At 47.4% G+C, this 15,829-nt stretch overlaps 1 protein-coding gene across 3 annotated transcripts in view; it reads right to left on the bottom strand.

Annotated features, from left to right (window-relative positions):
- The window catches only part of SORCS2 (sortilin related VPS10 domain containing receptor 2), a 2,879,055-nt gene extending 2,864,725 nt beyond the window's left edge, over positions 1–14,330 (bottom strand). For 2 of the 3 annotated variants that reach the window (XM_069632006.1, XM_069632007.1), the window contains exon 1: positions 13,797–14,258. In XM_069632006.1, coding sequence (XP_069488107.1) covers positions 13,797–14,243 — 447 coding nt within the window. In that variant the 5' untranslated portion in view covers positions 14,244–14,258. Of the gene's footprint in view, positions 1–13,796 lie in introns of all 3 variants that reach the window. The other variant, XM_069632008.1, reaches the window with a different exon arrangement.
- Positions 14,331–15,829: the final 1,499 nt, after the last annotated feature.

Here is a 15,829-nt window from a genome sequence, read left to right as displayed (position 1 = left end):
GTCCAGAGAGAGGGCCCACAGTCCCAAATGGCAATCCATTCCTTTTGTGACAAGCAGTTTGAGTAGTACCCAAAGGGGAGTTTTTTGGGTAAATTGTAACACATTGTATATTTTAGAGGGTATTTGTTAAGTAAGACTGGTCAAAACTACTAGATGCCATAAGTCAATAGACTGGCCCACTTTGACCATAGGAAAGGCCACACTAGTATGTAAGTTTTGCACTTTGGGCACTGCCCTGTAGCTCTATACGCAGTTGTAAGAGGATTCAATTCAACACTACAGCTAAGTCAATGCCTAGTCTGGGATACTGAATGGAAACCCTTATTGATATATCTTTATGTCCAGTTCATGAGTTCTGGATGACTACCCCTATATAACACCCCTCTCTTAGAATCCCCCTGACCCCACTGAGCCAAGAAGTAGTTCTGTTTTGCAAGTTTAAAAGGTTTATTTGAGAAATAAAACAAAATATAGATACCACGCTTTTATAGTAAATTAATAATCGATATCGCCCTTATAAATATAATGTTAATCAACACTGGGTAATCTGACACTAGCACACTTCTTTATAATCAATGAGGAGTGGGTGTAGGATGGATAAGGCAGCAAAAATACTTTTATGATTTCAAGGGAAAAGCAATGAGGAATAAAATGCAGTACAGAAATAACTTGATATGACTTCAACAAAAAAAGCAATCACTTTTCTTTGACAATTCACCCCCCCTTTATGCAATGTAAGGAGATGAAGAGGAGAGCACACAGTTCTTAGAAATGCAATCAAATATAATCCAGTTCAATCCCCCCCCCCCAGCAACTTAGAGAAATCAGGTATGAGTTTTAAAACACCGGCCCAAGTGCTTGAATGTGGTGGCAAGGAAGTGAAAAATATGCCGAAAATGGTTTTAATTCCCTTTAGGAAGTTCAGGGTGAGTGAGAGATACTAGGGATGAGTTCAGGCTCTGACCTAAGTACTCACAATATATTTTGGAAGGACTGGACCTCGTCACGGATCTGATCAATCAGGCTAGCGGCACTTCACAGCGATCTGGTCTCTGGGTCTGCGGTTCTGCACGGTCTGGTCTGGTCTGGTCTGGCACTGGTCTGGTCTGTCCGGATACAGCAGTCTCTGCATGGCTCCTGGATCTCTGCACTGGTCCTGGCAAAAGTTCTTGGCAAGGGATTCAAGCAGCTCGCCCGGCTGTGAGTAGCTTGCAATGTTTTGAGGCCTGCTGCAGAGAACTCAGCTTGTGGTTTTAGGCCTCTGATTTAGGTTCTAAAGTATAAGTTCTAGGTTCTGGAGAATGTAGCTGGAGTCAGTCTGGAACTGGTATCTTCTGGATGTTGTGTGGTCCGGCAAAACGCTCCGCAGCAACTGGATTTGAATCTCCTCTCTAGCTTCCAGTGGCTCTTTTTATGTCTTTTGAAAGTGGGTGTGTGCGCAGCATCACTAAGCCAGCCCCTCTCTCAACTGATCATTGGTCAAGCTTTTCTCTCTTCCTTGATTGGGGGAAGGAAATGTGAGTCACAGTGATGATGTAGGTTTTATAGGTCAGAGGATCCTCCCCTGGTTAGTTTGCCCACAAATCTATATTTGATTCAAATACATATTGCACAGATATGCAGTTGTTTAAAATTACATGCACCCATCACATATCACATGAGGTATACCCTGTTCAAACTCTGCTCTTCCTGGGGGCTTGCATTCAGAAATGGCAACATTTTGCGCTTTTTAGTAGCTTTCCCCATATCAGATTTTTCTCCAAATTTATACAATTGTGTGCAAGGCATGTGGGCATTTAGATAAGGAAGTGTCAGATTTTTAAGCTGCATACATTTAGAGTAACAACCTCTTTTCTGCTCGTAAACCCCCAGATCATACCACCGGGTCCTAAAACCTCTTAAAATGTGGGCAGAAAAATCACAAGAATTATGGTATCATGTAGATAATTTTGACAAGTCCGCACCATGAGTTATACATCTTTCTTAAAATCATATTCTGGCCAACAGGGGTGTGTCTTCCCAGGTCACATGGTTGAGAAACCAGTTTGCCCACTTTCTTTAAGCTCAGCCTGTTCTCAGAGGGGGCTGCCCCTCCCCGTTTCTGCCAAGAGGAAGCCACTTTTACGACGCCCCCAATAAACCATCTGCCTGGGCCCTTTGTTTAGTTTCTTTCAATCCCCTGGTAATTCAATCAGAGAGTGTGTGACCTCCTTTTGGCAGGAGCAACAGAATGCAGCCAGGCCTGGGAATGCATTTGTTGGGCAAGCCCCCACTCCTGTCGGAGGTAGCTGTCTGGCAGAATTCCAGTTTCCTTAAGCCAGGTTTCAGGTAAAATGTCACTTTTTGTTCCCCAGTTTAAGTCAATACAATTTTTACATATGCAGCTAGAATGCTGATTCTAAGTTCAAAACTATGACATTTTAACAGTTACAAACTATGTGACACTCAAAAGTAGGTCACTCAGTTAATTTAAACATTTCGATTTTGGTGGTTTTAATCCAGTTTCAGTTAGGCTGCTGACATGCATAGCTCAGCCAGTTTTGTTATGAACATTGTTTTGGGCTCTTCATCTTCCAAGATTTTGTATGCACACATACTTCATTCTGCCAGATGTCCGCTGGTGTTCAGTGAGATTTTTGGATGTGTTGCAATGTTTGAAAATAGGCATTTTGAGCTGGCATTCAGAGAAACCAAAGGTAATTTTAAAGCGTTTTTGAGCTAACAGGCGCTGCTGTTTTACCTTTGGCACCCATTCCACTCATGGCACCCTGGCCCATCATGCTCGCACTGGTGGGTGGCAAGTTAGGCAGCCATTTTGGTGTACGCACAAACTGCGTGGTTCTCCTGGATTCTGGCGCACATGTGGGCTTTTTGGCCATCTTGGATTTTCTAAGCCCACAGCACCAAATGTTGCAGCATGATAGCTCAAGCGTGGGTCAGGACACCCAACACAGTCCGAGACTGTCCAGACAACATCTATGTGTCGTGGACATCTCCAGCGCAAATGGGACGCACATAGAGGAGTATTGTTTGTAGTCCCATTTCAGACCAGATTACGGAAACCGGGATCTGAGGAGGAGGTCATTTTCTATGTTCTATACGTCTACTTTTTAAAACATGTTTACATCACACATTTTTATAATTATAGACGCATGGAGATAAAGTGATGTTCTCAGAATTCAAAATGTTTTGGGCCGAGTGCCAAAACCAAGATTAGAACCCATGTCTCCCAGTTCCAACTTAAGTCAGTTAGCCAGAGACCACGCCCACACCCAGGAGGTTATGTAAATGTTTTAAAGTGGTCACGGTTAACAAGCCGATCCACATATGTGCTTAATTAATTAGTCCTAATAATATCAAGTGTTATACAGTGTTTTATGCCAGATTCAACCCACTTGAAGCACTGTAACAATAGGTGTGGTTATTACTCAACTTAAAGGTGCTCCATTTATCGAGTTCAGGCTGGAAAGGTGAGATGACCCTACCATGTTTCGGATTTCCAAAGTACAGATTGGCCTACGTCAGAGGATAGCACTTACCCTGTGAGCAATCTACCCAAAATTAACCAGCCCAAATCAACTGGTTAGGTGTTCATTCTAGCAAAGGGCAATTATCTGCATTGGAAAAATACTCTCTTGCTAGAAAAAATGTAGCCTCTTAAAACATGCAAAATCTTACAAGTGAATGAAAGAAGATGTAATATCCACTTAAAGTGTTTTCAGTCTTCGACTGGAAGGTGGGCAATCCAGTGAAGGCTTGAGACCACCTCACACCGTGCGTTGGTAGGGGCAGACCGGCTTAAAACAGTGGAATGCAACGCTGCCCACAGCAATTCTTAGTGATTCATGCATTTATTTTCATAAATCACTTTTTTGATGTTATTTTTATTGTGCATTTAGTTTATTTCCAAAAACTTAAGCACGTGATAAAAAAACAAAAACGAAACAAAATAAATATATTACTTAATAACACATCATTGAAAGATAAGGAAGAGGCAATAAACTACAATTAATATCCATAGGATAAACATACCTATCCTAAGACACAATACAATGTATAACTACATATTACATTCCAAAAAAAAAGAAGTTTAGGGATTAATTTGATAATCAATTAATTTAAAATGTCTTCAGTGGTTCCTTCCATATATTGAAAGCGGCAGCTACCATGAATGAAATCACATTTTAGCGCAAGAGACTCACCCAACGTGGCGCGGCCAAGGCCACAGTTATATCACAAGCTTGCAGTGTCTAGGGCAGGAGGCTGCAACCTGCAGCTCGACACGTGTTGGAATACAACTCCCATGATCCTTCACCATTGACTATTGTGTCTAGTGCTGACGGAGTTATAGTCCAAAACATCTGGAGAGCCAAAGGGTGCAGACCAGTGGCCTAGGGTGCAAAGCAGCACCGTACTAATGATGTCCAAGGAGGACGCATTAGGTCTGAGGTTGTTTTATGGTTACACCCATAAGAGAGGAGACCTTGTAGGCTGGGCCGGATTGCCCTCTATGGGGTGGGAACAAGACTGATTTACATGTGTCTTTCCTTCTCTGTAATGGCATAAAGGGATACAAAAAAAAAATAGAAAGCTGAAAGCGATCTGGTTTCCCACATGTTTCATCACCAAGGAATGACAGGTGGTATACGAGCCTCGCTTCCAAAACATGCTTAAAGGCTCACAGTAACACAAAATGAAAGCCAGCTCATGTTAATGCTTCCTCTACGGCTGCACATAGCCACCTTGCAGCCTTATGTCGGACCAAGGCCCTTGGCAGAGGTATGATATTTAAGTATGATATAGCATATTTAGTCACCCGCATAATGTATCTTATTCTCAATCTGTATTTGTTTTATCACCTGAATGAAGATACTCATATGACCTGACCTTTATCATCGCATGTATGTAACTCCTTTGTAACTAAGACTGCCACTAGTAACAATGCCGCGATGCCTTTGGGCTGTATGTGCGCTATATAAATGCAAATAAATAAATAATAGATAGCTAAGGATGGCTAATGAGTGTATATAAGCCCTCATTTTGTACTGACAAATAAACTGATGTGAATTCAAGCTGTGCAGAATGGAACAGTCGGGGATTGTAGGCACAGGAAAAGTAGGTGGTGATCGCCCCAACATATGACCAGACGTCCCAGTTTTGCTGTGACTGTCCCGGTATTTGGTGCTCTGTCCCCCTTTCTCAAGATTATGTTCCCATTGGAAACTGCAGTGGTCTTCATAGCTGGCAGACAGCAATGCACAACCTCGCCCAGAAGAGAAGCTGCAGTTTACCACTTAAGATAGTGTTAGTTGGTGTTACATGAATTATAATATTTGTTTCTTTGAACAGTGACACTTAAACCCCCTTCTCCTCCAAACGCTACTAAAGTGTAGTTTGTCCTACTGGTATGTTAGTTGCCGTGTCCGGTGTTTTACTTTTTAAATCTGGGCACCCTACCCAAAGAGCCTGGCAGTGTTGTACTGAGAATGCAGAGTCACTCTCAACCACTGTGCTTTGATCTTTCCACGGTGACCCTGCAGGCATGCAAACTAGCACAGCCTCCATCACTATTCTTCGTTCCCTTGCTTACTTGTGCACATCTCTCCTGTGCGTTTACTCGTTCTCCCCCTTCACACGTTCCCCTTCTGCACTGCCATTTCCCAGTCTCTGCTAAATCTGGCTATTTGGCAAGGGCACAATACGCTTCTCTCCGCGACAGCCCTGGCACTATTAAACCAGTCCAGTGGTGACTGGCGCAGCATCGCACATTCTAAATATAATGACTGGCGATTGCCCTGGAGGGAACCTTTTTAGCCCTTCTATCCCTTTACAGAAGACGAACAACATATGCAAATCAGCCCCCTTGAACACGAAAGGGAGGTCTCCCCTGCTCACACAGGGACTGGGGAATAGGTCAAATACAACAGGGGCTGTTCCCAGTGGGAAATGTATATTTGCAGTCTTTCGATATGTAGTGTCGGAATAAATCCAAGCGACACTGAGAGCTGAGCATGTAAGCATAAAGAGGGTCTCCCAAAACACTGGGAGGCTTGGGGACACTCTGTGTGCACATAATGGTGCCAGTAGAACGTATGGCCATGAGGAAAACTATCTTGAAATTAACGAAACAGATGTAAGTGAAATGGTGAATAGGTCTATCTTTCTGAATGCTATCTTTCTGAAAAATGTGTAATACGGTCTAAAGACAATTGGCCAAGAGTGAAATAACCCGCTCGCTGTGCTTATATAGCCAGCTCTCGGCGTCGCTTGGTTTTATTCAGACACTACACAATGAAAGACTAAAAATGTAAATGTTCCTCTAGGAACAACCCCCGTTGTGTGCAATTAATCAGTCCTTTTGTCACTCCAGGTGTGGGAATTCAGCCCAAATTGCTGGGTAACTTACCCCTTCGCATGGAGCATGGAGAGGTGCCCCACCCTCGACATCTTTCGTCCTAATTAGTGCCATCAGTGAAGGGGGGTGCAGGGCCATCGTCTGGGCATACCAATAGGCAAAGGGTTATTTGTGGGCCTGTGAGGACCGTGCTGCACCAATTATGGATGTGCTGGGACTCCAGGGGCTATGCCAGGGAGAAGCTTCAGCTAGGGTGTTTACCCCGAGTTCCGGCGCACAGCATCTTGCCGTGAAGGTATGAGTTGGGCCAATGGCCATCATGACTGGTGGTCATGAACGCGTCATGCTGTCATTTCACTTACAGTTCAATTCTGGTGATTATTTGTCATCAGCTAAGGGCAGATCAGCAGGAAAAATGAATGTCAAATGGGCCTTGGATTCAAGTCAATTTCAATGGTCATTTCAAGTGGAAAGTTTGAAAACGTTATGCAATGTGATGATGAGCACTTAACACTCAGGTTGGCCCTACGCAGTTTCAAGTAAAATTCCCGCCACGTGTTAATATGCAGTAGGAAAGGTAAACCAAATACTTTCAAGGATTCACAAAGGAATTTACTTGCTTATCAACCATAGAGGTATTCGTTTTTTTGAGAAACCACACATTTTATTCACAAAGTGGGTAGCAAAGATGCGTATGTCTGTTTCAAATAATGGCAAAACAGGTCACTTGTCTTGATTGTTCAACCCTCAAGAAAGCATACAGTCATCTCAAGTGGTCTCATGTCAGTGTCACCTGCCGCCTTCCCACGCATCCTGGCACGCCGCGCAGCCTTGCATTCATAAGGGAAAAGCAAACCTGCATCCACCATCATGTATGTATTTATTTATTTATTTACTTATTTATAAAGCGCTCCCGACCCTGGGGTATCTGGGTGCATACATGAAAGAGTACATTACAGTTACACAGCAGGCAAGTGCAAGCTCAGTGTGAGATACAGTTACATGAGCAAGGAATTCAACATCACAATGAGCGTCACAGAATCTTCAGTATATTTATTATTACTTTTGTAAGGTGCACCTAACCCTCAGGCATCTGGGCACAAATCACGCTGTGTCTGGTGGACACTCTTGAGTGAATAACCAAGTTTTCACTATTTTCTGAAACCCCAGAACGAGGGCTCTGCCCTTAAAACTAATGGCATGGAGTTCCATAGTTTAGCAGCTAAAACAGGAAAACGGTTTCCTCCTGCTTTTTGTAGCTTAAATTTGGGAACTCTGAGGCAGTGAGTGAGTGAAGACCATGTAGTTCTTGTCAGTCTGGTTTCTGGAGATGATTTTCAGGAGAGAATGCAGGGAAACATGCAGTATAGGATGTCCCTAACACACCTGATGCCTGAGGCATAGATTTCTTGGGTTATCAAATGGCCGCACACTAATATATTGCATTATGTATAGTGTTAGCATTTCATGTCATCCCCTGTGCTTATGTCATATAATACGTTAGATAATATTCCAAATTAGTTCCTGTGTTCTATTTGCTGTGACCGGCAGCAGGAAGGAACTGGTGAAGTGTATGGCTGTGCTTGTGTGTGAGCTAATGCGAGGAATACAGTTTGCTTCAGTATCAAATGGTGGACTGAATGTCTGTGTGGCAGACGTTATACATCCTATCATGTTATAGGTTCTGTACCATAACCTGCCAGGGCCAGCTTTAGGCATGGGGAACCCGGGTGGTTTGCCCAGTGCACCAAATTAGACCCCCCCCCCGCGCCACGGCAGCTCGAAGGGATCTTTCAAGGGCTCCCCAGAGTTGGCGTGGTGAAGATGCCCTATTGAAATGAAATGCCCCCTGCTCTCGGGATGGAGCCGGGCACTCCAGCACGAGAGTGGGACGCTGCCCATTTCAATAGAGTGCTACGGCCACACCAGCATTTGACTGGCTACCCTATGCTGGTTTTGTAGCGGCGCTCTGTTGAAGTGATAAACTCCCCACTCCAGCATGGAGCGGGGCACTTTCCATTTTAATAGAGTGCTACGCCCACACCAGCATGAAACAGGCTACCCCATGCTGGTGTTGTAGCAGCACTCTGTTGAAGTGATAAACTCCCCACTCTAGCATGGGAGCAGGGGGCTTTCCATTTTAATAGAGTGCTACTGCCACACCAGCATTTGACTGGCTACCCTGTGCTGGTTTTGTAGCGGCGCTCTGTTGAAGTGCTAAACTCCCCACTCTAGCATAGGAGCGGGGCGCTTTCCATTTTAATAGAGCGCTGCCGCCACACCAGCATGAAACAGGCTACCCCATGCTGGTGTTGTAGCAGCGCTCTGTTGAAGTGATAAACTCCCCACTCCAGCATGGGAGCGGGATGCTTTCCATTTCAATAGAGAGCTGCCGCCACACCAGCATGGGAGAGACTACCCCATGTTAGTGTAGCAGTGGCTGTCGGTTGAAGTGATAAACTCCACGCTCCAACACAGGAGCCGGGCACTTTCCATTTCAATAGGGCACTGCTGCCACGCTGCCCCTGCTGGTGTGGCTGAGCAACCGCAAATGTACCCTCCACCCACATGACTGGCCCCAGGCGCTCCCAGACCTAAGGCCGGCCCTGCCTGCCAATAAAGCAGCATTAAGCCACGTATTCTGGGGTGGGGTTGAATGTTAATGGCCTGCTAGTTCGGGTAAAAGTATGCCATGGCAAAGCGAGGGGCACAGTGAGGACTTAGGGCAATTACTGCTCAGGCCGCCCCACAGAACATGGGGACTAACGCTATTAGCACTAATTTTGAGCAAAACTGTTACCTTTCATGGATGCGTATGCATATTGATGAACCCATCCACTGCAAGAAAGATCGGCCCAATGCAAGATGGCCGCCATGGTCATGGAAGTGACGAGAGAGGGGTGTGTAAATTAGGCTCTCATATACAGAGTGAACTCCTTACAAGCGTGGGCATGTATACATAGTTATGCGCATTTCCATGAGTCCATTTGCCCAAGGCAGGGTACATTTCTTTTAAATGCATCAGAAAGATCAAACAAAATGCCCATTGACCAAAACACGCTAGCTGAAGCCTTGCATTGTACTAGTAAACATACGCTTACAGCATACCCAGCGACACTGCTCACTGTCAGTTCACAGGACAATTTCGAATTACACGAAACAAATACAGGTCACCCAAATGAGAAAGGATAACATTGGCAGACATGTGAAATAACGCACATCGCTCCGTGCCCCATTGATCCGCTCTGCGCAACACAAAGCGGCGTAAATAAAAGGAATAGTAATTGGTGACGTTGTGCGTCTAGTAAAGTGTGCACATGCTACAGTGACATGCGTGGCGGTGGAAGCAGCAGTCCGGCATTCCTTGCACTTGGCCATCGTCGACCAGAGCACCGCAGAGCGCCCCCATCGTGTCTGTAGGGGCCGACGTGAAAGAAGCAAGCAGCCGGGCTGCGGTAGCATCAGCCGGCCCCTGCGGGCCCTCGCAGGCCGTATGGCGCCTCGCTTTAATCATTTTAGCGCTACGCTCGGGTTCCTCTGTCTCCTGTCAGGCACCACCGACCCGTTTTACACAGGCGAGCGCGGAATCTGATTGCTGCAGGGTGATTGATCGGGGGTGAATCGATTAGACCTCGGCGATGTAATCTATGACTTTATCACAGCCTGGTCCTCAGCTGGTGGAAGGAACGGGCACAGAGCTGGCGCCCTCTGCAGGAATGGAGAGGAACTGCACCCCGTGGCTTCCACAGCGAGTCGGGTGGCGGTATTCTCCTGCAGCGCGGTGTACATTGTATTTAGATCTTCTTAGCTGGCCAAATAGTGGCTTTTCTCAGAAGTTTGAGAAACAGCAATACCACTTCATGAGTGACGTGGCTTCCACACAAAGTCTCCTCCTAACAGCAAGCTGTCCACGGTTGCTCATTAAGACAGCTGTTAAGATGTGATGCTTTCAAGCAGGTCTGTTTTGTGGTGGGAATGCACCACTGCTCGCTCCCCTCCCATCAGCAATCCCCTATTACTTTCGAGGGAGAACTCGCAAGTTGTCCAGTGTCCACATAGAGGCACTGGCTCGCTTACGTAGTTAAGCTATACACATAACACATGCAGGACTACACGTCCCAGAATGCACACACATATGAACTGGAATGGAAAACGTGCCGTTTCTGATACCGGTTCTGTAAATATAAGAGAAGGTGGTACACGTCTGTTACTATAACCGAGAACTTTGAGACCGTGCACACAGCTGTTCTCGCCACCGCATGTAACTCCAGCGAGGAACCCAGCCAGCTGCTCGTCGGGGTTTAGAAGCGCATCATGGGGTGACCACCAGCCATAGCTATCACGTTCCTCTAAGAACCCCCTGGCAGCAGCACAACAACGAAAGAAAACACAAGTTCTCCTGCCAGTGCACACACGGCGGTGACACGCTGCCATCAGCGCTGCCCACTGCACAGCTGTCCGGGGATGCGAATTCTCGAGTGTCTGAAAAGGCACCCTTCACCACCCAAGGGCCCTCTCCGGGGACACGAGGACCCACGCGCCTGTCTCTCCACTACAGCACATGCAAAAGCACTCGCGCGGATTCCAAAACCCTGCGGGCAGGCATTCGTGACAGGGGCGGGGGTGTCCTGCTCTGAACAGGACACCCGCGTATGAATTAACCAAGAGAGGCCGGTCACCGTCACTTTGGGAGTTGGCAGGTCCCCCGGTGTTTCCTAAAGCCAGCGTATAAAGGGACATCCGAGTCCTCGCGGTCAGGGTGTATGTTTCTTCTGTGCGTGACACCCTTTGGTAATGACCCATGGCAACATTTTAACAGAACCTCTGTGCGTGACACCCTTTGATAATGACACATGGCAACATTTTATCAGAAAACATTGGCTTTTTGTTGAAAAGTCAGAAAGTGCACTGTAGTAAACTGTAGGCACGGGCTGGATTCTCTGGTAAGTCTAAAAGCAGACGCATTATTCTTAAAACAACGACAACGACCCTGTGCCCCCTCCACTCCAACCGCTTCGCTCCACGCGCCCCCAGGGTTCCTCTCCGCGCACCAAACACCCCACGAACACGCACTCATCATTCGACGCAGCACTCGCGCGGGAGCAGAGGTAAAGGCAGGCACTCCATACACACGTGACACAAGTTTCAAATGCTTTGAAAGTAAATACAATAAACCGGACGCTGGCCTAGGTGCTTCATATCGTATGTGCGCAAAGGCATCGTGTGGGTGTGCGGTGTTGCAGGTCCACTCCACCCCCAGCACTCACATATTCCGAGTGCCAGATGAGAGTTTCGGGCACAGCTCTGGCACTCATCCGCGCCCACCCTCGCAATGCACAGGGCTCTTGCAGTACTCATCCTCCAGCCTACATGATTTGTAATACTCACACCGTCAACACTCACACACATCTCCAGCGGACAGAGCCCTGACACCCTCATAGAGTGGCAGAGCCGGAGGGGGGTGGGGGGGAGGAGGGGCCGCAAGAACATACACATCAATGACGCCTCGCATACTTATCGCATGCACACGTCTAGCACTCACACATAGACCTCCCACCTCTAGCACTCACTCCAGCAGCACTCACTCCCATTCCTTACATGTCTAGCATTAGCACACGTAGCTCTCGCATATCCAGCCAACACACTCAGCAGTGACACCTCTAGCACTCACACATAGACCTCCCACCTCTAGCACTCACTCCAACAGCACTCACTCCCATTCCTTACATGTCTAGCATTAGCACACGTAGCTCTCGCATATCCAGCCAACACACTCAGCAGTCACACCACTAGCACTCACACATAGACCTCACACCTCTAGCACTCACTCCAACAGCACTCACTCCCATTCCTTACATGTCTAGCATTAGCACATGTAGCTCTCGCATATCCAGCCAACACACTCAGCAGTGACACCTATAGACCTCACACCTCTAGCACTCACTCCAACAGCACTCACTCCCATTCCTTACATGTCTAGCATTAGCACATGTAGCTCTCGCATATCCAGCCAACACACTCAGCAGTGACACCTCTAGCACTCACACATAGACCTCACACCTCTAGCACTCACTCCAGCAGCACTCACTCCCATTCCTTACATGTCTAGCATTAGCACACGTAGCTCTCGCATATCCAGCCAACACACTCAGCAGTGACACCTCTAGCACTCACACATAGACCTCCCACCTCTAGCACTCACTCCAACAGCACTCACTCCCATTCCTTACATGTCTAGCATTAGCACATGTAGCTCTCGCATATCCAGCCAACACACTCAGCAGTCACACCACTAGCACTCACACATATATCTCCCACCTCTAGCACTCACTCCAGCAGCACTCACTCCCATTCCTTACAGGTCTAGCATTAGCACATGTAGCTCTCGCATATCCAGCCAACACACTCAGCAGTGACACCTCTAGCACTCACACATAGACCTCACACCTCTAGCACTCACTCCAACAGCACTCACTCCCATTCCTTACATCTCTAGCATTAGCACATGTAGCTCTCGCATATCCAGCCAACGCACTCAGCAGTGACACTTCTAGCACTCACACATAGACCTCCCACCTCTAGCACTCACTCCAACAGCACTCACTCCCATTCCTTACATGTCTAGCATTAGCACATGTAGCTCTCGCATATCCAGCCAACACACTCAGCGGTCACATCTCTAGCACTCAATTTAAAAACATGTTTTATTTGTTATTACATGGTTTAATAAAGTCAACCTTTAATTTAAAAAAATTAAATAGTTATCATTCGCATTTCATTACAAACTAAATTAAAAGGAGAATAATTGCATTTCATCTCATTACATATAAAACAGAACATTTCATAGTTAAGATTCTATTGTGCATTAAGAAAACACAGCATATAATCACTTCATACAACAAACTGCAATTAGAATAAAGAGCCAATTTACTAAAACCGAGACCCCTGAATACATTCGTCATGTTTTATATGTAATTTCATTTGTGAGTGCACTCACTAACCATTGCATACCTCTACCGTTCACACCTCTAGCACTCAATCCCACATCACTCACACCTCTAGCACTCACCCCTGCATCACTCACATCTCTAGCACTCAATCCTACACCACTCACACCTCTAGTACTCGCTTTCAATGATAACTCTCGCATTCACACCAGCACCACAGGCACATCCAGTGTCGTCCTCACTATCACTCACAGCGCCAGCACTCACTTCCAGTCCTCCCATTTCTAGCTTTAACACATGTAGCCCTCGCATATTCTGCACACACTGCAGCACATAGCACGCGCACCTCTAGTACTCCCTTGCAGCCACGCAACTCCGCCACACGCTCACTCATCAGGCAATTGCATGGCTGGTGCTCACACCCCTAGCACTCACTGATAGCACTCGCGCCTCTAGCGCTCACATGTTAAGCAGATGGGGAATCGGTGACTTACGCTGCTGTTCTCCCCCGTCCAGTGCACCATCGCCTGGTTGTGCGAAGCGTCCCCCTTGAGTACGAAGGAGCTGCTGAGAAGAGAGACCTGTCCCCGGGTCTCCCTCCGGAGGCGCGGGTGGCTGTCCAAGGTCTCCGCCCAGCCCCGTGCGCCCCCCGGCTTCTGCTGTCCCGGGTTCCCCGGCAGCACCCTCCGTGCCAGCGACGCCGGGCCCCCCGCGGCAGCTGCGGCCCCCAGCATCACCAGTAGTAAGCCAGGCCAACGCGGCGCTGCCCCTCGCGGAGCCTCCATTCTCGGCCCGGCTCCGGCGGTGCAGGGGATGAGGATGCTGCTCCGAGCACTGCGTCCACGGGAGCTCGGGGAGGAGGCTGCGCTCGGAGCTCCGGAGCCGGAGAGGGAGACGGCGGCAGCGGGTCCCCAGCCTGCGCTCCGAGGCCGGGCCGCCATCTGCTGGCCACCGCTGGCACTGCACGCTCCGCAGCTCAGGCGCCTTACAGCAAATGGCCTTCAGGGCCCACGACGCCAAAGGCCACTGGCGTTGTCTTAATAGCACCGGCGAGCTTATAGAAACAGCCCAATTACTATTTCTCAAAAACACTATCTGGGCGCAAACCTAACAAAACAAAAACAGCATGCTGGGCAAATGGCGCCCTGTCCATATTGCGCCCTTTCTTAAAAAATTCCTACGTTTCCTCAGTATAAGGGAAAAAGAAAAAAACGGGGTAAAGCCCAATACACCAATCAAACATATGTCAAGAAAAAAAACACAGGCGGCACCTCTGTCAACGTCACACTTTACAGTTAGTAATTCCCGGATTCTTATAATACTTGGTTCACAATACTGCTTTTATGGACACAGCCACAGTGTTTCTTTGCAATGAAATGGAACCCTGCTATTAAATGACATATTCGCATTGGCAGTAAACACCCTCTTTTATTTGACTGCTCTCGGAGGTTTTCCGGTACAGATAATATTATATCCAAGAAAATGCGCACATCACGTACCCCACAGTGAACAATGCCGTCCCTTCCACAATCACATTAGAATCCCTTGGTGTGCATTTCTGTCTACGGAAGTCAGTGGCAACGTGCTCGCCTTGGAAGCAAGACGACCCAGAGCAAAACAGGTTCGATCCCCGGGTTCGCCTAGAATCCTCTGGGCATTTAAGCGCGTTATAAATATCATATCATAAGAAGGCAGATCTTAGTTTGCTCCAGATTCAGAGCACATGACCTCCTAATTAAGTCATTATCTATACACCCCAAAACATATTCCTCAAAGATGCTCGACAAACAATGAAAAGGGCAGTGCTTAATGTGTGGGGGTGCATGTCAGGGCTGGGCCCTGGGACTTATTTCTGACACAGTTCAATAATGGTGCTGTGTTTTAGCAACTCTATTCTTTTAACTGTCAGTCTTGGTCAACACACCGCATGTGGGCCATGTGTGAGCCATGCCAGTGGCACTGTGCTTGTTATCCAGTGTTATGAATATCAATGAGCCAGAAAAAGGCGGTGCTTGGCGCTTATGCTGGTCATGCCAGCTCATTGCTCTAGTGAGCCTACATGATATTAGTGCCACAATCTTACTGTAATGACTGGCAGCACTTACTCAGTAGGGTGGGTGGCGCGAGCATGTAATTGTCCCAGCAGCCAGGCAGCACAGTCAATGGTGCAGCTCACATCAGACGGACAATCATTTGCTAATGTGTCAATATCAGTTTGACTCTTGCGTGCTGCACCTCTGCAAGGGGACCACTTAGCGGTGCATGAAAGGGCTTGTTAACCTGGACACGCCCCCTTTTCTTCTGATATGCAGCCAGCATGGCGTTCACCAAAACACAATAGACAGGTGTGTGTCACGTCGCCAGGTCACACTCTGAAATATAAATGTGATTGGTGCTACACAGTCCCGGGTGCCATTAGTGTGGCAGAGGAGTACACAGCACAGAGAGGTCCGTAACAGAACAGTCACCAGCAAACAGCACCACCAGAGGGGCAAGCCCATAGAAAAGGCCACTGCCGAAGAGGAGT

The sequence above is a fragment of the Ambystoma mexicanum genome, chromosome 6q (assembly GCF_040938575.1).
Source record: "Ambystoma mexicanum isolate Mex_15411 chromosome 6q, UKY_AmexF1_1, whole genome shotgun sequence".
NCBI classification, from domain to species: Eukaryota; Metazoa; Chordata; class Amphibia; order Caudata; family Ambystomatidae; genus Ambystoma; species Ambystoma mexicanum.
Note: the sequence above shows the minus strand (reverse complement) of the source record. Positions and strands in the feature narration are given on the sequence as shown.